The sequence below is a fragment of the Colius striatus genome, chromosome 2 (assembly GCF_028858725.1).
Source record: "Colius striatus isolate bColStr4 chromosome 2, bColStr4.1.hap1, whole genome shotgun sequence".
Lineage (NCBI taxonomy): Eukaryota > Metazoa > Chordata > Aves > Coliiformes > Coliidae > Colius > Colius striatus.
Window position 1 is genome coordinate 78,446,316 of NC_084760.1, and position 21,993 is coordinate 78,468,308.

At 62.5% G+C, this 21,993-nt stretch overlaps 1 protein-coding gene across 5 annotated transcripts; it reads left to right on the forward strand.

Annotated features, from left to right (window-relative positions):
* On the forward strand, positions 1–19,509 carry LOC133625000 (uncharacterized). 5 transcript variants are annotated; one of them, XM_061991235.1, is made up of 32 exons: positions 1–582; positions 3,373–3,480; positions 4,804–4,959; positions 5,615–5,746; positions 5,856–6,047; positions 6,141–6,224; positions 6,340–6,458; positions 6,568–6,682; positions 6,950–7,033; positions 7,317–7,432; positions 7,608–7,752; positions 7,965–8,071; positions 8,172–8,253; positions 8,424–8,558; positions 8,635–8,766; positions 9,407–9,663; positions 9,767–9,890; positions 10,041–10,235; positions 10,521–10,676; positions 11,043–11,263; positions 11,598–11,775; positions 12,083–12,229; positions 12,454–12,834; positions 14,362–15,888; positions 16,262–16,342; positions 16,555–16,641; positions 17,062–17,153; positions 17,364–17,449; positions 18,017–18,083; positions 18,212–18,375; positions 18,639–18,773; positions 18,954–19,509. In XM_061991235.1, exons 1-32 carry the CDS (start codon positions 154–156, stop codon positions 19,187–19,189), a joined length of 6,270 nt encoding a protein of 2,089 aa, XP_061847219.1. In that variant the 5' UTR covers positions 1–153; the 3' UTR covers positions 19,190–19,509. The 5 variants fall into 5 exon arrangements, with proteins under 5 accessions (XP_061847219.1, XP_061847222.1, XP_061847221.1 ...); XM_061991234.1 differs by having other exon boundaries at positions 2–582; positions 6,947–7,033; XM_061991238.1 differs by lacking the exon at positions 10,041–10,235 and having other exon boundaries at positions 6,947–7,033.
* Positions 19,510–21,993: the final 2,484 nt, after the last annotated feature.

Below are 21,993 nucleotides of genomic sequence, written 5' to 3' on the forward strand. Positions count from 1 at the left end.
CGCCCGCCCCGGGGAAGGAGTCGGCGCCGCCCGGGCAGTCTGTCCCCATCACCGGCGCTGCCGGGCGGCGGGGGGCCCTGCGCCGCCGCTTCACCCCGCCGGGCCCGGCCCGGGCCGCCCCCCGCGGCTGCCCCCGCTGCCCGGAGGGCGAGGATGTCGGGCAGCACAGCGAGGAAGGTGCAGCCCTTCACCATCAGCACCAAGCTCTCGCTGCCCAAGTGTGCCGCCGACTTCCCCGGGGACGCCTGCCCCGGCATCGCCCTCGCCTCCGCCTTGGACGCTCACCGCGGCCTCCGCCGCAGCCTCAACGAGCGCATCTCCCTCTACCTGGCCCAAGCCCGGGCCAGCCCCGCCGTCCCCCAGGGCCCGCCCCGCAGCCCCAGCCCCGGCGGCGATGGGGGCACAGACGAGGAGCGGCCGAACCGCAGCTCCCTGGCCCGCTCCATTAAGAAGATCACGCTGTCCAACTGGCACGGGGAGGCCGGCGCCGGGAACGCGAGGGGACCCGTGGACCAGGACCGGTCTGGCAGCGAGAGGAACCACAACAACAACAACAGCAGGCCGGGGAAAGCTCAGTTTAAGGTAAGCGCTCCCCGTACCTGGCACCTTGCTCTCTTGCTGTCTTCCCTGCGGTTCCTCGTTCCTGGCTGCCAAGGGATAGGTAGGTCCTGAGGAAGCTGCACCCCGGCAGCAGATCCCTGCAGCCTTATCCCTATGCCCCTGCTGCCTTGTTCCTTTGCCCTCTGGGCAGCTCCCACTTCAGGGCCCCTGGGGTAGTTGCTTTTTCCTCCCACATCCGTGTCTGTCCTGCCCCGCTCCCCCTGCACTTCTCTGTGCCATCGGGCTGAAGGGCAGGAAATCTTTGGGGATGAGCTGGAGCTGAGCTTTCCCTAGGGCTGTGATGAGCCAGAAAAGGTCTGCTCCAGAGCAGAGTGCTCAGCTTTTGGGGTGATGCAGCTGTGCGTGGGGAGCTGGGAACTCTTTCTCCCATTTACCATAGGGGAAACGGAGGCTGGGAAGAAGGGAAGTGACTCATGAAGGGCCACACAGCCAGGCAGAGCTGGGACAGGTCTAGGAGCAGGACACAGGGCTCCACCCTCCAACTCTGAGCATTAGCACGTGTGGGGGTCCAAATCCCTCAGTACCGGAGCCTGGCAGACCCCCTGTGTGGCTGGGATGGGGCAGAAGGCAGCCCGGAGATCTTGCTATCGCTGGCAAGAGCAGGCAGGAACTCTGTGGGATTTAACCCTGACCCGCAACAGCTGGTTTCCCGGCGGGATAGCACTAGGAAGAGCTGCACAGCCCACTGCCAAAACCCTTGTCTTCATTGCCAATAAAGGCCAGGCACAGCCTCACAAGAGCTGCCGCTTCCTCCGGCACGCAGGCGGCTCCTCGCTGGGCGACTGGAGCCTGCGCAGCCCAAGGGGGACCGACACCAGGGCTCCCCTCTTTCATATAAGGTAGGGACACATGCTTAGCGTGGCGATGTGATGTGGGACACTCGGGAGGCTACCAGGATCGGCCCCTCTGGCCTGTCCGGATGCAATGGGGGAGCAGGCTGCGAGATGGAGTTTTGTGAGGGAGAGAAGGAGCCAGAGTGCAGTGGGAAATGTGTGTTAGGTGGGACAGCAGCTGGAGGAGAGAAGGGAACACTGTCACCCCTCACAGGGCACGTTAGAGCTTTCCCACATTAGGGCTGCCCTTCACTCCTGCCCTGTAGGAAGAGGGGAGTCCTCTGGGACGAGCACAGTGCAGTCTGGGAGAGTCTGGCTCTACTGGTCTTGCTCATGGGAAGTCGCTGGCACCTACTCTTCCATGGGAATGTAGCTAGTTTATGTGCCCCGTCAACTTCACTTTAACCAAGGGACAGAGGCGTTGGCAGCAGAGGCAGCTGACGCCGCTGCACTCATGTGGCTGTGCTCGTGTTGTGGAGCCTGGGATGTGCCGGGGAGCAGTTAGCACGGTGCCTCGCAGGTGCCGAGGAGGGCACTGCTGCTTCTCTCAGCCCTCGGTTGCTGCGAGAGCATGTTGTTTGTCGGCAGCCAGGACCCGGCACCGGCCGGAGGGACCGGGGCGGGGGGGCGGTCCCGGCGGAGCGCCTCTGCGGGAAGGATGAAGTCATCCTTGTGCCGGCAGCCCTGTTTTCCTGCAGCTGACGGATCGTGAGACGGGGACTTTAAATAAAGCTCACATGTCACCTGCAGGCTTGTTTCCCACGGCTGAGCCCTGATTGGAGGGGGCTCGCAGGCTGCAGCTGGTGTGGGACGCTGATGCCTAGAAGAGGGGCTTCTTAGAGTCTTATGCCTCATAAGCACTTCCCATTTAGCTCCACACCATTCCCTAAATGGACATCCCAACCTCTGAGAGATGGTGGGAAGCCAGTTTCTGTGCAGAGAGAATGTCTTGCTTTGCCTCCGTTGGTGTCCCCTTTGACACTGTTCCCAGTTTGGATCAGTTTGAGCAGTGGTGGGCTAGGTCTGGCTCTAGCCCATCCACCACTCCATTTTCTGCGATCTTGGGGGGGAAGTGTCAGAGCAGCACACATGTTGCCCAGCACCCGGTATAACCCTGTGCACACTTGGATGGCTGTTAAAGAGACAGTAAGCTGGCCTCAGGGAGGAAGTGGAGGGAGCTCTCGAAATTGGCCTGCTATATCCAACAGCCCAAGAAAAGATCCACATGAGGATACACATGACGGCCCTTGTGTGCGATCCAAGCAATCCCACGCACCTCTCCTCCCGGGGCTGGGCTCTGTTAAGAATAAGGTAACACAGAGTTCATCCTGGACCTCTGGGCCTGGTTGCAGCTCCTGGACTTCCTCCCACCTCTCCTGCTCCCAGCCTCACCCCTGTCCCACAACAACCCTTCCCTGCGAGTCAGCCACCCCCTTAACTCTTGCCTCTCGGACAGACGGAGGTCAGGGATTGGCAGCTGGGAGGATTCGGGTTCATGCTGGCGGGGTTGTTGTCCTCCTGCACCCTCGTGCTCTGCCCAGCTGTCCTGGAGATGGGCAGGGAGGACTGACCCTGAGCATCCTCAGATAACCAAGGTGCAGTGGCAACGACTGAATGGGTTTCTGCTGGCTTTGGAGTCAATTCAAGAGGAAAAAGGGTGTGTGTATGGGAACTAAAATGGGGAAGATGCTTGCAAAGCAAGCTTAGGAGCTCTTGCCACTTGCTGAATGCGTGGCAGGAACCTCTGATGCTGCCTGAAGGAGCCTGGCCTGGACGTGTAAGAGCTGTGTCTGGATGCTGCTGGCAGCTTTCTCCTCTGGCCCAGGGCAGGGGTAGCCAGGTGCCTGCTCCTCTATTTTCTCAGCTGCTGCAGCGGTCAAGTGCTTCCAGGCTCACAACTGTGCCTTCCTATGTCTAGGTGTTCCTGAGGAAGGACGTGGATGCGGAGGATGAGCAGCAGAAGGCCGGCAGTCCCCGGCCTGGTGCTTTCTGCTCTCTGGTGGACAGAGGCTCCCCCTTCTATGCAGTATGTCTCCCTACCCTTGCAGTTTAAAGGGCCTGACCTAGGGGTGCAGCTTGGGACTGAGCAAAGGAGGGGGGCTGCTGGTGGTCTGCCCGAGTGCGGATGGGGCCTCAATGCCTTAAACGAGCAAGAGGACAAGCTGGTCTTGATGGATCAAGGGGTCAGAGCCAGGCCAGTGCCCAGAGGAAGCCAGATTACAGGCTCCTCCAGCCTTGGCAGTATCAAGAGACTGAAGATCCCAGAGTCACAGGAGGTCCTGAGAATCTGTGTTGCTATTTAAAAAGAAGAAGAAAGAAAAAGGATTTCTGTAGTTCTTGTGGTTAGGCAGAAAAGTTTTGCAAAGCAACTCCCATACTGTCAGCGAGGCAGTAGGGGCCAGAGTGCTTAGAGAGCCTGAAGCACTTGCCTGAACCCTACTGGTCTGCAGGCTCCCTGGAGACTATGTCCTGTCAGACTGGGGGGCAGCTGGGACCTTGTGGACCTGGTGGAGGGAGGCCTGCCCTGGGCTGGCCCCAGGGGCAAATTCTGCCTGATGAGAGAAGGCAGCAAGCCCTTCACCTTCAACTTTCTCATGGAGATGCTTAGTCTCGTGTTTGCCACGTTAGTCCTTCTCCCTGGGCAGCAGGGTGGGAAGCAGGTGCCCGGGTAGTTGTGTGTCCCCGGGGCTGCTGGCAGCTGGGCCCAGGGCTGAGCTTGGAGCAGGGCCAATGCTTTCACTGGCTGCCCTTAGCTGTCACCCCCGGCAGAGCTGGAGCCCTGACAGACTTTCGTCAGCACTGGCCACCCATGAGGCCATATCCCAAGGGAGATGCTGTGTGTTCTGTACCCCACCACTGCTCCATGGGGACGGGGGTGCCCACGTACCCCTGAAGGAGTGGTGGGGCCTGAGTTTATTGGGGACCTGCCCCATGATCCCCCCATCCTATCCCCTGTCAGTGTCCCCTGAGGTAACACCAAATAGATGCCACAGACACAAATGTTCCTCCGGCACAGGAATGTGCAACCTCAGGCTGGCGGGACAGCAACTGCCACATCCACCTCCAAAGTGTACATGGGTATCAGCCCAGTGCTGGGGGCCATCTGGCCAGCCCAGAGTGGCTCAGGGCTGAGGGACAGCCTGGCAACCCACTGACACTGGCATGGCCTTGGTAGAGGGGAGCTGTGCCTCAGAGTGTTGGCAGAGACCCTCAAATGTGCCAGCAGAGGAGTGGGGTCAGGGATGAAGCATGCTGGCATACTATATTTGGGTTTTTGGAACACTCTTGGGAGGTGCTGGGGAGGGTTCCCTCTGGCAGCATGCTGACCTGGCATCTCTGCCCACCCCAGCTGGCAGGGACCCCTCCATCGTCACTCCAGAAAGACAGCCCCAAGGGCAAAGAGCCCACTGAGGCACTAAGATGTGGTGGACAAAGTGGGCCAGGAGCAGCCCCCCTTCTTGACCCCAGCCCTCTGGTAGCCCAGTTCAACCGGGAGATGCTGCAGGTGAGTCCAGACGAGGCGTCTGCCCAAGGGGCTGCTTGGGGAGCGGGACCTGGGAGCGCCGGCAGCCTTTCATCTGAGCTGCGAGGTGGAGTGTGCGGGGGGCAGGGCTGAACTCCCAGCCCCGAGCAAAGGAGCCATGGTTATGGCATGAGATCATGTTTGGCTGCCTCTCCCTGGCTGTCGGCCCTGGGGAGAGGGGGTCAGCCCACACCAGGGCCCTGCTTCCTCCCCAAGTGCGCACGCTCCTCCCGGCCCCCATCTTCCTCCTCCTCCCAGCCCCGGTTCCTCCCTAGCAGCACTGGAATGGGGATGTTGTGGAGGGACTGCTTCCACACCATGCTGGGGAGAGTACAGAGGTGCTTGCACCAATGCAGGGAGGAGAGATGCTTTCTGCAGGGATATCCTGTGCAGAGACTCTTGGGGGGGGGCTGCCCAAGAGGGATCGTGCTGGATTCTGCTGGGAAGAAGTGAAATATCACTGGCATTCCCACTCCCATTACCACCAGTGCCACCCTGAGCCCCTGTGCTGGCCTGTTGCTGCTCAGACCAAAGGGGCTGCCCTCTGGTCCCTGTCACAGCTTTGGGGAGGTGTGAGCTTGGGTGCTCAGGGCCATGTGCTTGGGGCTCTGGCCACATGGCTTTTCCCATGCTGCAGGCAGAGGGCTGGGTGCGAGGCAAGCTGCGGGACCTGAAGGACGGCTGTGACCTCCAGGACTGGGAGGAGGTGGCTCAGACCCTGCAGCGAGACATGAAGGATTTCGAGAACACGCTGATAAAGCTGAACCAGGTGAGGCTGGGTGGTGGCACCGCCCTCATCACCTGCAGCCTGAGTGTCCCCAGGCTCTCTGCGGGGTCCCTCGGAGCCTGCGGCGCTCAGCTGATCCCACATCCGGCAGATGGGTGAGCAGCTGATGTGTCGGGCGAGCCCCAGCGCTGAGGCGGTGCACAGGCAGCTGCTGGCCCTGCGGGACCAGTGGCAGCTCCTGAAGCAGACGGCTGCCAGCCAGAGCAAAGCCCTGGGCGGGCTGCGCAGCCTGCAGGACTTCAACAGGAAAGCTGAGCGACTGGAGGCATGGATCAGGCACAAGGTATGGGGTGTGGGGAGTGCGGCCTGGGGAAGGGGACAGCCTGGGGAAGGCAGTTCCAGTCCCCCTGCTTTCTCACACTCTCCTCTGCCCCAGGAGGAGAAGCCCTCCCTGGCTGCACTCTTGCAGGAAAGCCCAGACAAGATCCAGCTCACTCGTCGCATCCTTGATTTGAAGCAGGTGAGAGACTGCTGAGGGGCTGCTGGTGTGCCAAGGAGCCTGTGCCCCAGGAGGCTGGGGCACAGCGCAGGTCCCTGTGGGTGAGTGCTGATGCTTGTCTCTCTGCCATGGGCAGGAGGAGCAGCAGTTCCAGAGTCTGCACAAGGAGCTGAACAGCCTGGCCCAGAAGCTGGAGAAACAAGGCAAAAGTGAGAGCAGGAGCATCTCAGCCCGGCGAAAGCACCTCAACAAAATGTGAGCAGAGACACCCCCAAACCTCCTGCCGCCTCTCCTCATCTCAGCTCTGTACAGCTCCCCAGGGGGTTATGGACTGCCCATCACCTCTCCCCATCCCCCTATGCAGGTGGCTGCGGCTGCAGGGGACCCTGAAGGAGCACCACGAGGCCCTGCAGCTGGCCCTGGAGGTGGCTGCCTTCCTTCAGCAAGCAGATACCCTACTCGGGGCCATCCGCGCCAAGGTACTGGAGCCAGGGTCAGCCTGGTGTGGGGCGGTTGCACAGCCAGAGCAAAACCAGGCAGGCAGCACCTTGATCTCATCCCCTGCCTGAGGGCTGCTGGGGCTCCAGCACTCCCAGCCTGGGGCTTGAGAAGAGAGCTGAGCGATGGAGCCTGGTGTAAGAAGGGGAGCCAGAGCCAGCGTGGCTTTGCACCCTCCCTTTCTGCCTGAGCTGAGGGCAGGGCCCTGTCCTCCTCCCGCTGCTGACTGCAGCCGCTTCTTATAGCAGAGGAGCATCTGCAGCATTGGGAAGCCAGGGGAGAGTGAGCCATGCCGCGACCGGGATGTCAGGGACATAGCCAGCCAAGTGATGGTAAGTGTGAGGCCTTGCTTCTCCCTCTGAGCCCTGGGGAGCAGCCACACAGAGCAGGGATGTATGCCTTCTCGGGTCAGCGCTGCACTGCAGGGCTTGGGGGCTCGGCGGCTGCCCGTGTGGGGCGGCCAGGGCTGTGAGATGGCTGGGTGAACCTCCCAGGAGCAGTGGGATGCTGGGCTTGGCACTCCTGTTGCCATCACACACTTGTACCACAGTTGTGGTGGCTTGTCCCTCATCAGCCCTGTCATCACTCCCTGACCGCTCTCTCTCCCGTTCCCAGATGCTGGATGTGACCGTGTCCCAGCTCCTCAGCCTGCAGCCCAGCCTGGCAGCCCGGGTCTCCCCCAAGCACCGAGATGTCAAGGAGAGCTGGGTGCAGCTGCAGCAGGCACTGAGGTAGGGCACAGCCTCGCAGGACCTCGCAGCCCCAACCCTGGGCCCCACCACTGTACCCAGAGGCTTGGGGAAAGACCTGGGGTGGCCGCTGGCAGGCTGCCCTGGGGCACCAGCTCCACTGAAGGTCTCTCTTCATCCTCGGCTCCCCTGGGCCTCCCATACACCCCTTTCCCAGGACAGAGAAGGCTCCAGCACTGGTGAGCAGTTCCCTGGGGAGTGAAGCTATGGCTCTGAGCCCTGAGCCCCGAGGATACAACAGCAGCCATGGGGCTGTGGGGAAGGAAGCAGGAGACAAGAGGACAAGAGGCCCCAGGAGCATGGTGAGTGCAGGTGTCTACCTTCCTCTGGCACCTCTCCTTTCAGAAATTCAAGGGACCTTGTGGGAAACGGGTTTGGGTGCTGGGTAAAGCCCAAGCTGGGTACGCCTGTGACCTGGCCTCACCACCTATGAGATATGGTAAGTGCCAGGCCCCAGCCAAAGCGATGCAGACTTTGGGCTGGCAAAGGAGGAACGGGAGCCTTTGTGCTGTAGGTGCCAAAGGATGTGCTAGAGAAGATGGCAGAGAACAAGAGAGGGGAGGAGAGCAGCTCTGGCTCCCCAGTCGTATGGCAGACCCCTCAAGGAGGGGACAGCAAAAGGTACTGGCTTGTAGAGGAGGCTGGGGGAGGTGGGATGGAGTTGGAGGGGATGGGAGTCCCCTGGGAAAGTGGGGATCTTGCAGTCCTGTCTGTCTTTCAGGAGGAGGAGAGAGGCAGAGGCTGAGTGTGGGACACAGCAGCCAGAGGCCCTGGTGCAGGATGTCTGCCAGGCGGTGAACACGGTAATGTCTCCTTCCAGAGTCCCCTTTGCTCCCTGCCCAGCCAGGGGAGACTGTTGGGGAGTTCCTCCCTTCTCTGGCCCCCTCCTGCTGCTGTGGCCATGCATGCTTGTGCCCAGGTGCCTGTCCTCGGCCTGGGCACTAACGTGCCAGCTCCCCCCACTCCTTGGCAGGATGTGTCCCCGCACAAGGAGCACACAGGTCCTGGGGTGTCCCTGTGTTCTGTGGGGGACCCCGAGTGCCGAGAGGCAGCACGAACGCAGCAGGAGCCACTGGACACCAGCTCCAGTGCCAGGGCTGTGCTCCTGGTGAGCCCCTTCGGGAGTGGAGGCATGGGGGGTACACCGGGCAGGGCTTGTCCTAACCACCCTCATTGCCCCCCAGGAGGGGCCGGAACCGGGGGAGCCCTCACACAGCCCACAGGTGGAGACCATGCTGCAGGAGCTGGGGGAGCTGTGGGAGGACCTGCAGAGGAAGCACCAGGAGAACGGTGCCGTGCTGCGGGAAATTGATAAGGTACGTGGAGACTGGGCTGGGATGGACATGGGGGCATGCCCCAATGGCAGCAGGTTTACAGAATCATCACAGAATGGTAGGGGCTGGATGGAACCTCTAGAGATCATCCAGTCCAACCCCCCTCCGCTAAAGCAGGTCCACCTAGATCAGGTCACACAGGAGCGTGTCCAGGTGGATTTTGAAAACATCCAGAGAAGGAGACTCCACACCCTCCCTGGCCAAGGCTTCCTCACAGGAAAGAAGTTTTCCCTTGCATTCAAGTGGAGCATCCTGTGCTCCAGCTCATGCCTGTTACCCCATGTTCTGTCACTGGGCACTACAGAAAAAAGACTGTCCCCATCCTCTCAGCCTTGCTAAGGTCCCCCCTCAGTCTTCCCCAGGCTAAACAGCCCCAGGACTCACAGCCTTTGCAGTCCCCTCATCATAATAGTGGCTTGCTGAGGATTGGCAAGTGAGGCAGATGTCCACAGGAATGGGAGCTGCAGTGTTGGCTCCAGCTGGCCTTGCAGCCCACACACTGCTCCAACTGTGCTGCTCAAGCCACCAGTCCCTCAGGGTGCCTGCCCTGGGGTGGTAAAGTGGCTCCTGCCTGCCTTGGGCGGCTCAGGGCTAGCTGATGAGCTCCCCACTCTCCCTGCAGGCACTGAGGCTGGTGGGGGAGCTGGACCGGGCGGAGCGGTGGCTGCAAGCGGTGGCTGGGTCGCTGTCAGAGCCAGCTGCCATGGGGAGCCCAGCGGAGCTGCGCCAGCGCCTGGAGGAGACGGCCCAGCTGGAGAAGCAGCTCCTGCTGTGCGGCCTCAAGCTCCAGGCGCTGCGGGAGGAGGTGGCAGACGAGCCGCCCACCAAACACGATGGGGCAAGGAAGATGCAGAGGAAGGTGGAGATGGTGGAGGAGAAGTGAGTTGGCGGGAGCTCCTCTCTGGTGCCCAGGGTGGGCAGGGAGGAGGACGCTTGCCCCGAGGAGGATGCAGGCACTCATGACAGGCACCTGTGACCGCAGGTTGGCACGTGTGCAGGCAGCTCTGCGGTGCCGGGCAGCAGACCTGCGGGACTCCCTGGTGCTGTCCGAGTTCCTGCAGGACCTGCAAGAGGAGGAGGCACGGGGTCGACAGGGGCCTGCAGCGGTGAGCAGCGGGGCCAGGCCTCCCTTGGGATCACCCAGAACCTGGGGTCAGCCCGAGGGTTGGTCTGTGGCTGGTGGAGTGACCTCACGGGTGCTTCCTTCTGGCCCAGCTTCCCGTCTCCCTCACACCCAGTGTGTCTGTTGGCTTCAGCCAGGGAGCGGGCGTTGTGGCTCGCAGGGGTCTTTTCCCCTGCTCTCAGCCCACGTTAGGCAGCTGCCAGGCAGTGAGGACATGAGCCGGCCCTTGGGAGAGCTGCAGGAGGCCGTGGAGATGCTGAATGATGCAGCAAAGGAGCGGGAGCGGGTCATGGAGGTGGCAGCAGAGACGGAGAGCCTGGAGCGCCGGGTAGGGGCTGGAGGTGGGGGGCTGGGGGATGCAGCCAGGTGGTTCACCTGCAGCTGGAGAGGGGATGGGGCATGGACCTTGGCTGGTCCTAGTGAGACACAAGGGCATCGGGGCATAGCATGTGAGATTGCTATCCCTATCCTCCCATGATTGGTGCTCCCTGCCCTTTTGCAGGTGCATGACAGGATGCCCTCAGGCTGGGGTGGGATGGGGCCATGTGGCAAGCGGCAGCACAGGAGGTCCCACACCAGAGCCCATCTCTCTTCTCCCCCCTTGTGTATACAGGTGGCAGAGGTGTCCCCACGCCTGGAGGCCCTTCGATGCAGAGCTGAGACACTGGCTCGAGATATTGCCCAAGCAGAGAGCAGCTTTGCCGTGGTGAAGAGCGAGAAGGACCTCCAGGGACTGCAGGGCCTGCAGAGCCGGCAGCAGGAGCTGGAGGTGAGGCCCAGGCAGCACCAGGGCTGGCTGTGCCAAGGTGAGGAGGAGTCCTGCCTGGCTGGGGACGTCGCAGGGAGGCACCGTCCCCGAGGGCCCAGGTGTCGTAAGCCTTGGCACTCCACAGCGGGCCGGGCTGGAATTTTCCAGTGGAGCCAAGCCCTGCCCTGCTCCACTCCCCTCTGCCAGCATGGGCCAGGCAAGGGGAAAGAGCTTACATCACCTCACTCATCTTCCGACTTCCCACAGCCCCTGTGCCAGCAATCCCCTCCTGTATCCCCTCATTTCTCCCTCCATCCCTGCATCCCAAAATGCAGGGGAGCCCAGCCTGTCCGCATCCTGAACCTCTTCTGCCTTGTTGATCCTTAGCGTGCGGTGTCAGAGACCCTGCAGGGGCAGCTGGAGGAGCTGGAGAGGGCTTCCACCCACTTGCAAGAGCTGTGCCCCGCGGGGCTGTGCGCGGCAAGCCAGGAGGCGCAGGGCACACTGCGGGCCTGGGCTGGGCTGCAGGACCGGCTGCAGCAGATCCGGGCCCACATGCAGCAGGCTGGCCTCCTGCACCACTTCTTCAAGGATTACTTAGCCATGATGTAAGTGGCAGTGAGCCGTCAGGGCTGCTGCGGCGGTGGCTGGGGGGGAGCTGGTGAGAGTGTGATGCTGCTGGAACGTGGGCCACTAGCAGGTGCATAGGCAGCTGCAGCCACACACAACCACAGGGAGCCTGGAACCAGGGGCTGCACCCTGGCTGCCTGCTGTGGGGCAGACCCACGGTGCCTTGCTCTGACCCCATCAGACTTGCCACTACGCCACCAAGCTGCTTCCAGCCATTCCCGAGCATGGGAATGGCTTCCCCGGGGACCACAGGGCTGAGGAGGGGCTGGGCCATTCCTCAGCCCCATCAGTCTGTCTTTCATGTGCCCGCAGCTCCTGGACAGAGGACACGCGGGCTCAGATCTTCTCTGAAAGCCCAAGCGGCCACAGCCACCCAGAGACTCCATGTGAGGAGCTGGAGAGGAGGATCGAAGGCAAGCTCAAGGAGTTTGAGGCACTGGCAGCGTCGGGGCAGCAGCTGGTGTCTGAGGAGCACTACCTAAGTGCAACAGTAAGGACAGGGGAAAGGGGGATCAGGGAAATCCTCGGTACCTCCCAAAATCCTCTGGGGACAGTCCCTGAAGGAGAGAGCAAGGTGTGGGTGCAGAACCCTAACAAGTGGTACAGGAACAGCCATACAATCCTGCAGCTGCTCAGGGCAGGAAAGGGTTTCACCCAGCAATGGATGCTGAGGTGATATAACTGACTATACTGCTCCAAAAACCTTCTAAACTGCTCTGTAGTGAGGTGTCCTGGGAGGGCCAGTGCCCCTGGGCCAGGAGTCCTTGCAAGCTACCCAGCTTCTCTCCTCTCTTCAGATAAAGGAGCGCTTGGAGGAGCTGCAGAGCATGCTGGGCTGGGTGCTGGTGCGCTGGCGAGCACAGAAACACCAACGGGACCCGGGAAGCAAGCAGGAGGACAGATGGGACTCAGAGAGCCCCTCATGTACATCCCCCACCAACCAAGTGAGTACCCAGCCACGTTGAGACTGTCAAGGAATAGGACTGCCCTTGAGGCTGAGGGTAGCAGGGGCACCAGATAGAGCAGGTGATGCAGAAGTAGGGGTGGGATGTGTGCCAATACCTCTGGGACTGTCTGGGGTTCAGGCAGGGCCAAGGGAAGATCACCCTGAGAACGTGCCCAGCCTCAGCAGCCCTTCCCCCACTTTCCCTCTTGCTGTGCTCTCCAGGAGCAGCATGTCCTGTGTGCTCAGCCCCAGCTGGAGAGCATCCACAGCCCAGTGGAGTTCACGCCCTGCTCCCTCTTGGAGCCAGTGCAAAGACAGGAGCCACAGCTGCCAACGGGAGCAGCCCCTTCCCCACCAGCCCTGTCAGGAGTGGGGTGGAGCTGGGGGGAGCCCAGCAGCTCGACACCCTGCAGCGTGGAGCCCCCCAAGAAGGCTGTCATCTGGGATCCCGCCGAGAGCTCCACACTACTGCTGCCGCCACGGGGCCCCAGCGGACTAGGCGGCACGGTCAGCCTCATCCTCAGCATCGGCAAGAAGGGCGAGAGGAAGAAGGGGCAGTTGGTGTCTGTGGGCGAGCGGCTAGGGGAGGAGGTGCCGGCACCGGTACGTGGGTATGGCGGGCAGCCGGGGCAGAGCCCAGGGCAAGCATCCTGTGCCTGTGCGGGGCCGGCCACTGCGCAGCTGTGCCTCTATGCAGGCAGGCAGGCTTTGAGGGCTGCAGGGTACTCCCATGCTGGGAACCCCTGAGCCATTTCCAAGGGAGCTGTGGGGGCTGTGTCAGCCGTGGGAGAGAGATCTTTGGCTGCGCTGATGGCTGAGAACGAGCTTGTGCCACCTCCTTTGCCCGCTGCCGCCTGCTGTGGCTCCTCTCCCACTCTGCCCTCAACTCTGTCTGTATCTCTCTCTCCCCCCTGCTCAGCTCTCTGCCACTAAACTCTCAGGCTGTAAAACCTTTTGGAAGCGTTGCCAGGGGCTTTTAGGAAACACTTGGGGTAGTTTAAAGCGAAAAAGAAAGCCACCTCGCCAGCTGGTGGAAGAGGTAAAGTCCCCCGGGGCAGCCTGCATGCCGGGCAGAGTGGCTGCATGGTGTGAGCCTGCCTGCTACCTACCCTCCTGACTGTGCCACTGTGCCCTGCTAGTGATGGGTCCTTAGGAGTGGAGAAACCATCCTGGTGCTGTGGGCTCCAGAGTGTGGGTGCTGGGGCATGAGAGGAGGAGGCTGGGACAGGACTGACCACAGTTTGGCCCTAGGGTAAGCTGTTTTGGTGGCCACTGGAGGCAGGGTGAGCCCGTTGCTGATGAGAGCCTGCCCTCTCCATTGAAGCAGCAGCCCCTTGTGCAGCCGACTGAAGGGGACAGTCCTTGATGGGGCTGTGTGAGGGTGCATGGTTTGGGGAGGGTTGCTCCAGGTTGCATGGCTTGTAACCCTGGGGCTGAGAGCCTGGGACTAGCATCTGTTTGGTGCTCCAGAGCCTGTGTGAAGGACTGTGTGCAAGGAGCCCGAGGGCAGCCATGGTTCTACACAGCCAGGCTGAGTAGCCCAAAGGAGAAGGCAGAGGAGCAGAGAGGCCAGAGGGCATCAAGGCAGAAAAAGAGGCTGCAAGGCTCCAGGAGGACTTTGGCACTCTCCAGCTTAAGGAGTACAGGGAGATACTGCTCCAGATCCTGCAAGCAAAGCTGTTTGGTTTCATCCTTGAAGTTACAGAAACTCAGGAGGAGGGCTGAGGCTGGCTGGGAAGGCTGTGGGTGCTGCACACAGGCCCTGGGCCCTTGCATTGGCCTGCTCTGCTGCCTGGGGGCATGCAGGGCAGACAAGGATGGGCAGCAGTGACCAGTAGCCACCCAAAAGTAGTGGTTTGGAGGGCAGCAGTGCTGTATGGCACAGGCAGCCTCCACTGCACCCCACTTGAGAGATTCCATTATAGGCAGATTCGCCTGCCTGTGCTGAGGTGGGAACAGCCCTCGGGGAATCTGTGCTGCTCTTATCTCTGCATGTGAGCATTTTTGGCTGCCTGCTCTCCTCAGCTCCCTGCTTGCCCAGGCACAGCGTGGAGAGGGGTCAGTCAGTGCAGGGTGGTGGAGGCTGCAGCCATGGGGTTCACCCCTGTCTCCCTGTGTCCCCACATGCAGGTGGAGACTGGGAAGACCTCTGTCATGAAGCGCCCGCCCACTGTAGCCTGCTGTGCTCCAGCATCCAGCAGTGGGCCACCAGCAGCCCCCCACACCCTGCCCAAGGCTGGTGCCGGTTCCCTCTTCAACAGCCTGCAGCGGCGGGAGCGGGCCCGGGCTGAGCAGGCCCAACTGCTGACACTGCAGGGCATCATGGGTGCCAGCTCCCTGCAGCCCGAGCTGGAGGAGCACCATGGCCCCAGCAACACGTGGCCTAAGAAGTGTGGCTGGAGGAAGGAGGAGCCAGGGGCCGCCGCCGAAGCCCCGCTTGGGGGGGAGCTGCTGCTCTACGTCAGGAACCCGCTGGTGCGAGACATCGATGCCGAGAGTGGGGCGACGCTCCGGAACCCAGGCCTCCCCAACCCAAAAACCATGTGCCCCCAACTTTCCCTGGGCTCTGTGCTCAGCCTGGAACTGCCTAGGGATGCAGTGGTCCTGGGGTGCCAGCAAGGAGCCGTGGTGCGGCAGGAGGAGGCAGAGGGGCAGGAACGGAGGCAAGGCAGGAGGGTGATGCCACAGGAGCCCCCAGGCACGCAGCGGGCTGGATGGCAGAAGCGGGTAAATGTGAATGGGCATGGTTCCCAGAGGCTGGGGACATCCCTCAAGGGAGAACAAGGAACATGGTTTGAGGAGGTGAGCTTCAACCCCAGCTACAGCCAGCACAGGGCACATGGCACTGGGGAGGAGCGCTGGAGCCCGCTGAGCCCCGGCAGCACTAGTGAAGACCTCTTGGACTTCAGGCCGAGCCAACCATCCCACGTCAGCGTGCTGCATGAGCGGCTCAGCTGGGATGGGGACGAGCTGGCTGCCCAGCTGGGCCAGGATGGAAGCCCCCATGGCAGGGGCAGGGCTAGGCATTGTGAAGCTGCTCAGCTGGAGCTGGGGCCATCCCCTGCCGGCATCCCTGGCAGGGCAGGGGCAGGAGCCATCCCCGGCACCACCTCAGCTCAGCAGCCAGCCGGCAGCAGCCAGCCCGGCCCACCCCCAGCTTCCCCCACTGCCCCCACACAGCGCTCTGTCCTCAAGTGGGCGCTGGAGTCCCCACAGCCCCACAGCCCCATCCCAGGTGTTGGGGGGGTTTGCCACCCTGCCCATGGGCAGTTTGAGGAAGAGGAGGAAGAGCTGCAAGCCATCTGGGATGGGGCAAGTGAGCAGCAGGCAGCCAACCCTCTGGCAAGCAGCCATGCCTACTGCCATCCAGGGAGCAGGACAGGCAGCCTGCCCAGCCCTGACGCCGGTGCCGGCAGGCCTCTCATCCTCTCATCAGCCAACAATGTGCTAGTGGCCAAGTTCACCCTTCCCACCGCCACCCGGCTCCTCCGCAGCACGTCGAGAGAGGAGTGCCCTGGCATGGGGCATGGTGGCGGCAGTCCCCGTGGGCACGGGGCATCCCCCTACGCTGGACAGCCAGTGCCCACAGCCCCCTCGAACAGTCCCAGCGCCCAGGACCAGCAGAGGCATGGGGAAGAGGAAGCAGAAGGCAGCAAGGTGAGAGCTGCAGGCTTGAGTGGGCTGGGGTTACAGCTGGGTTGCTGCTGGGTGACCTGCTCCAGCAAATGTGACCTGTCTTTGGGGACTGCCCGACTCGGGTAGCCCCTTTGCTTCGTGGGGAAGAGCTAGGTGCTGAACAAGGGAGTCCCTGCAGCATGCAGGCCCCCAACAGCCCTCAGCCTTAGCAAGGCAGCACTTCACCCTAAAAGCCTACAAACAGCCCAGCCCACACCCAGGTCAGAAGTTTGTTGTCCCATTCCCACCTTGGCACTGTCTGCCAGGGATGGGCCTGACAGACACCATGTGCCTGGGGGCTGAGCTGGCACTGCTGGCCCCAGAGCTGTGTCACTCACCCCCTGTTCCCTTGCAGGCCCTCCCTGTTAAAACGGAGTTTCAGATGATGGAGGGGACGCTGGAAAGGAAGCACGTGTTGCAGGCAGGAGGGAGGAAGGTACAGGCTGTGGGGTCCTTTGGGACTGGAGTGCTGGGACATGTGGGGGTGGCCAGGTTTTGGGGCAGGAGTGAAGCCAGGAATGCTGCTGGCACTACCATGGCAGTGCTGCTGGCCGTGCTGGGGGGCAGAGACCACCAGAGCTGAGGGGACATTTTGAGTGGCCCATCTTCTCCCAAACCCGTTGGCCATGCCCTGCTTGTGTCCCACAGGCCAACTGCCGGGCCTGGGGCCTCTTCCACACCGTGCTGATGAGGCAGACGCTGTGCTTCTACCAGGACCGCAGGGACAGCCTCAAGGTGTGGTGGGGAGAGGGCTGGGGACACAGGAGAGGGCTGGCAGTGGGGCAGGGGGTGGCTGGCAGCAGGGAGACACAGGAAGGGGCTGGCAGTGGGATGACACAGAAGGGGGCTGGTAGTGGGGTGGGGGGTATCTGGCAGTGGAGTGACACAGGTGTGAGCTGGCAGTGGGGTGACATAGGAGGGGATTGTTAGTGGGGCAGGGAGTTGCTGGCAGTGGGGTGACATGAGAGGAAGCTGGCAGGGGGCCAAGAATGGCTGGCAGTGGGATGACATGGGAAGGGGCTGGCAGTGGGGTGACATGGGAGGGGGCTGGCAGTGGGGCAGGGGATGGCTGGTAGCAGGGTACCCTCAGCCCTGTGGCCAGGGAAGGCAGAGCCTGGAAACCCTGCTGTTGCTCTTGCTGTTCCCGTGCTGCAGAGCTCTGTGGTGGCCCTTCCCCTCAACCTCTCCGGAGCGGTCTGCACCCCAGATGCTGAGTACACCAAGAAGACCAACTGCTTCAGGCTTCAGTGAGTCACCCCAACCCAGGGCAGCCAGGGTCTCAGAGCCACAGCTCTCCCTAACGTGTCACTGCCAAGACAGACACCCACCAACACCCCCAGCTAGGGCCAGCCCAGTCCAGTGCTTAGATGAGAATTCCCTTCTTTCCCAGGCTGGCAGGGGCTGTGGCATCTGCACCCCACATGTGTCTTATTGCTGATTTGTTCTCCCCCACACAGGCTGCGAGATGGATCTGAGTACCTCCTGAGAGCCCCCTCCCAGCGCCTCATGAATGAATGGGTCTCCAAGCTGCAGCAAAACTCAGGTGAGCAGCCTTTGCTGGAAGAGCAGGAGCCAGCATATGTGGTTACCACGGGTGTGCAGCCCCCGCCAAGCCCCCTGGTACATGAGAGGTCAGAAGAGAAGCAGCATGGCAGTCTCTGCCAGGCAGGATTTGGAGGCTTTGCTTTCACACCACATACACAGTTATAAATCAGGAATAGCACTATTGACGTCAGTGGAGCCACAGCAGCAAAAGCAGCAGTGTCAGGAAAATTATAATTGTTCCTTGGGTTTTCTCCATCTCCTCTGTGGGGCATGGAAACCCCTTGCCTGCCCTCCAGGGAAGGAGGCCTGTAATACTGAGATCTTGCTGCTGTATCCAAGGGGGTTCAGGCCCTGCCACAAATTCCTAGGCTGGTTGGCAGGCCCAGGAGCAGGTGCTACAGCAGGAGGTTAGAAGAGGCAGCCATGCAGCACGGGCACCCAGAACTGGGGCTAGTCCTATGAGATGGTCCCAGTCCTGCAGCACGGGCACCCTGAGCTGGGGCTGGCTCTATGGGATGGTCCTCTGTGCTGCCAGCACCCAGCAGGCTGTTTGTTGTGCCCTCAGGTTTCCCCGAAGTGGATTACTTTCAGGCAGCAGCACAGCGTGTTGAGAGCCCCAGCGGTGCAGGGGGGTGAGTAGCCAGAGCTGGCCAGCTGGGTCTTCTTGTTACAACTCTTTGCCATGCTTGCCCCTGGATGTGCTGCTCCAGCAGGGCATTGGTGGCCCAATCTGGTTCGCTAAATCTCTCCTACTTTCCAGTTTCAGCAAGGTCCCCAGCCCTGGGAGCTCCCACCTCCAGGGACATCATCAGATCGCAACAGCCATGAGCCAGGAGATCATGGTGCTGCCCCACTCGAACGCCTGGCTGCAGTGGCCTCCAGGCAGCCAAGCTGGCCCAGCTGAGGGGGCTGTGGCAGCAGCAGGTGACTTTCCTGCCTGGTTGGGCTCCTGCTGACCCCTGACTCCTCAGCCCAGAGAGGAGCAGGAGAGCTGACTGGGGGAGCTGTTGGGCAGTATTGGTGTCTGGGTCAGGAGGCCCAGGGCTCCATGCCCAGGAATAGGGTTGGGAGAAGGACCAGTTACTTCACCTTCTGGGATAACCAGACATCTCCCAGTCCTCTTTGGGGCTGACACAGGGGTGTCCTGTGGTGGTTTTGCCTCGTGACATGTCTCCATTCTGCTTCAGAGGATACTCATGGGCCCAAGCAGAGGGAGCAGCAGTGGTCACCCAGGGGCTCCCCCGCGCTGTGGGACAACAGCTGCCAAGAAGATGACTATGGGTTGGTGGCAAACAAGAGGAGGTCCTACTCTTTCACCTCAGGTATGGCCCGAGTTTTGCCAGGAGGTGGCACTACTGCTCCCGTCCCCACAGCCACCCGAGCGCGGGTGGATGCCGCTCCGGCGCCCACCACCTGCTCCCCCATCCCCGCGGCCGGGGTGCCCTGGGGGGCCGGCGGCCCCCGCTGGCACGCTGCCCTCCCCCGACTGCCCCCTCTTGCAGCCACCTACCAGAAGATCTCGCCGGTGTCTGTGCCGCAGGAGGCGGGGGAGGCCGGGAGCAGCTACTCGGTCACGCTGTACATCGGGGAGCAGGCGTCGGCCGTGCCCCGGACTCGCTGCCGCTCTTTCGTGGCCCGGCCAGGGAGCCCGCGGGACGCGCCGGCGGAGAAGGCGCCCGGCCCCTCTCGCCCCAAGAACAAATCCGTCTTCAAGAAGTTCTTCGGGAAGAGGGAGTGAGCCTCAACCCAGGGGGACAAAAGCCCTAGCCTGCCTTTCAGTCTTCTCCCGGGTGCCCTCCCGGCACGGCCTCCGCTCCCAGCACCAGCTCACCGCTCGCTGCCTCCCCGGGGGAGAGAGGCCATGGCAAGTGGCTTCCCTGCCACCGGGCCCGGAGCTGCACTGCGCCGTAGCCCCTGCAGCACCGGCTCCAGCCTGGCGCCCAGCACTCCTCCCGCCCGACCCCCGGGAGCTCTCCCTGGGTGCCTCCTGCCCACGCGCAGCACAAGCAGGGCTGGAGGTGGGGATGGGGTTTTTTAATAAAAACAAACAGACACTTAGTCTGGGAGCGCTTTCCTCCTGCAGCATCCGTCAGCATGGAGGGAGAGGGGCTCAGCAAGGTGGTCTCTGCTAAGGCATGGGGACAGCTTCAGATAAGGTGGGCCCCTGCAGCAGGATTGGGTCCCACTTGGGGATAAGCCTGAGCCGTCTGGTGCCTCTCACAAGGATGCTTTGTCCTGTGGTTCCTCTGTGCCTGCACCCACCCCAGCTAATCCCATGGGATGCCTGGGCCCCTTTTCCCTGCCACAGGAGCAGAACAAATCCTCCTGCCTGCATAGTCCTGCCAGGCCTGCCCAGCTTTCTTCCTCTTGCAGGATGGCCAGTGACCCAGGTCATGGCAGGTGGATGCTCTGTGCCAAGAAGGGGGCCAGGGGAGCGTGGCGGGACCCTCAGGGCTTCCTGCATCCCAGATATTTTGCAATTACTTCACCAGGCTATGCCAGCTTCAGCTGCCTCAGTTCCTGCCTGTGCTGGCAAGGGGTGAGAGGAACTGGCCCAGCCTGCCCTGAGCATGTCCTTGCCCCAGCAGGAGCAGGGGAAGGTTCCAGGGCAGTGTGTAGCAGGGCCTCTCCGTGGCGGGCTGCAAGGTTTGGCCACACACCCCCTCGCCTCCTCATACATATTGTGGGGCTTAAAATAGAAGCGCTGGCTGCAGCCCAGCTCTGCAGCAAGGACTGGGAGAGGAAAAATGCTCCCAGCACCCCATTCCCCCCCTGCAGTGTCCCTGGGCTGGGGACAGGCAGCGAGGTGGAGGTGGGCACACCACTAGCGTCACTGGCAGAGGGGCTTTCTCTGTGCTGACAGAGAGGAGTGGGAGGAGATGCCGGAGAGGGGTGCTGCCATGCAGGGGTGGGGTGGTGGTGTGTGTTTGCTTTTCATGTTCCCCCTGTGCCTTCCCACCCTCCCCTTGGCTCCTGTTTTCCTCCAGCACCAAAGCTCAGCTGCCTGCACTGCCTTAATGGGAAGAGTGGGATGGCAGGGCCCGGGGAGGGGAAGGCTGCCCTGGGAGGGGGCCAACCCTGGCCGAGCTGGGGAGGAGGCCAAGGCCCAGCGTTCACGTCTCCGGCTGCACATACCAGGAGAGCAGGCGGTGGGCAGGCGCCAGCTCATTCCTGAGCAGCCAAGGGGCCCGGTGGAGGGGCAGCGGGTGCAGGGCACTCTACCCAGGGCCCCCCGGCTAGCCCCGGGGGGGCACTGCCGACCCACGGCAGGGCAGGGGCTCGGCAAGTATCCATCCCACCGTGGCCCGAGGCCAGCGCAGCAGAATGAGCTGACACGTGCCCCCTTGAGAGGTGACCCCCATGCTGGAGACGATGCCGGCACCTGCGGCACCGCTCTCGGTGCCTGGGACTGTCCCCCTTGCCTGGGCTGTGCTGTCCCCCCGAGGCGGCTGCCCACCCGCAGCCTCCCCTCTCTGCTCCCCCACGCTGGCGCTCGGCCCCTCCGCAACCAGCTGACGAATCCCGCTCGCGGCTCCTATGGCAGAAGCCACTTCCCCGCCTGCTAATCCGCCCGTTCGTGCAGCCTCCACCTGCTGAGCCTGCGGCAGCCCTGCTCCACCGACCCCGGCCCGGTGCCTGGTCCCAAACTCGCTCCGGCTGCCGAACCCCCGGGGCAGCCCGTCTCCGACCCCGCCGGGCACCGGGCAGCGAGGAGGCAGGGGGCAGCATCGCCTGGCTCCGAGAGAGCTGAGCGCTCCAGGTAAGGGCAGGGCGCAGGCAGGGCGCAGGCAGGGTGCTAAGTGCTGTCCCTGCTGTGCCTCGTTCCCCCGAGTGCTGGGGAGGAGGTCCGGCTCCAAGCCCCCTTCCGCCGAGCCAAGGACTTTTCCCCCATTTTGTCTGCACAGCAGTCCTGCTGCAAGGTCAGCCCGCAAGCCGGGAGCCTGTGCTGAGCTCCTGGTGCTATCACCCGCTGCCTCAGTCCCCCACCGCAGGGCACAGAGGTCTGGGATCCCCAACCAGGACTCCGGGGCTTTCCGGTCCTGCGGCAGCAAGGAGAGTTTGGAGACAGCCTGCGCTGCGGGAGGGGAGTTGAAAGGGGAGAGCAGCATCGGTGGGGCCGGCTGCCGGCACCCTGCAAACGCTCAGTACGGAGATGCTCCCCCTCCCGGGGCAAGGACCCTGGAGGGCGGAGCGGCAGGAGGGCCAGCCGTCCTGTGCAGGAGGAGGGAATGCACCGAGTAAAGCCAGAGCACCGGGCTGCAGCAGCGGGAAGGAAGACCTCAGTAGCATCCCTCTCGCATCTGCAGGTGCTATAGCTGGGCTTCCCGGGGCAGAGCAGGGAGCCAGGCAGGGTTAGGCAGAGGTGGGACCGCCGGGGCTGGCCCTAGGCTGGGGCTGAGGGCTCTCCTGCGTTCGTCTGCGCTGTCCTTGACGTGGCCGGCAGCGCTAGGACCTGACGAGCCGCAGGCAGGCATTGCTGGCAGTGCTCAGCCCGAGCGGTGCGGGATCCTGTCCTGTCAGCCGACAGCGCCGCGGGATGCA

What these genes read in the sequence shown, in the direction of transcription:
- LOC133625000 (XM_061991234.1), top strand. Translation starts at nt 154, where the DNA reads ATGTCGGGCAGCACAGCGAGGAAGGTGCAGCCCTTCACCATCAGCACC. An exon ending in ACATAGCCAGCCAAGTGATG is followed by an intron (nt 7,034 to 7,316) that starts GTAAGTGTGAGG and finishes TCCCGTTCCCAG; the next exon opens with ATGCTGGATGTGACCGTGTC. An exon ending in GCCGGCAGCAGGAGCTGGAG is followed by an intron (nt 10,677 to 11,042) that starts GTGAGGCCCAGG and finishes GTTGATCCTTAG; the next exon opens with CGTGCGGTGTCAGAGACCCT.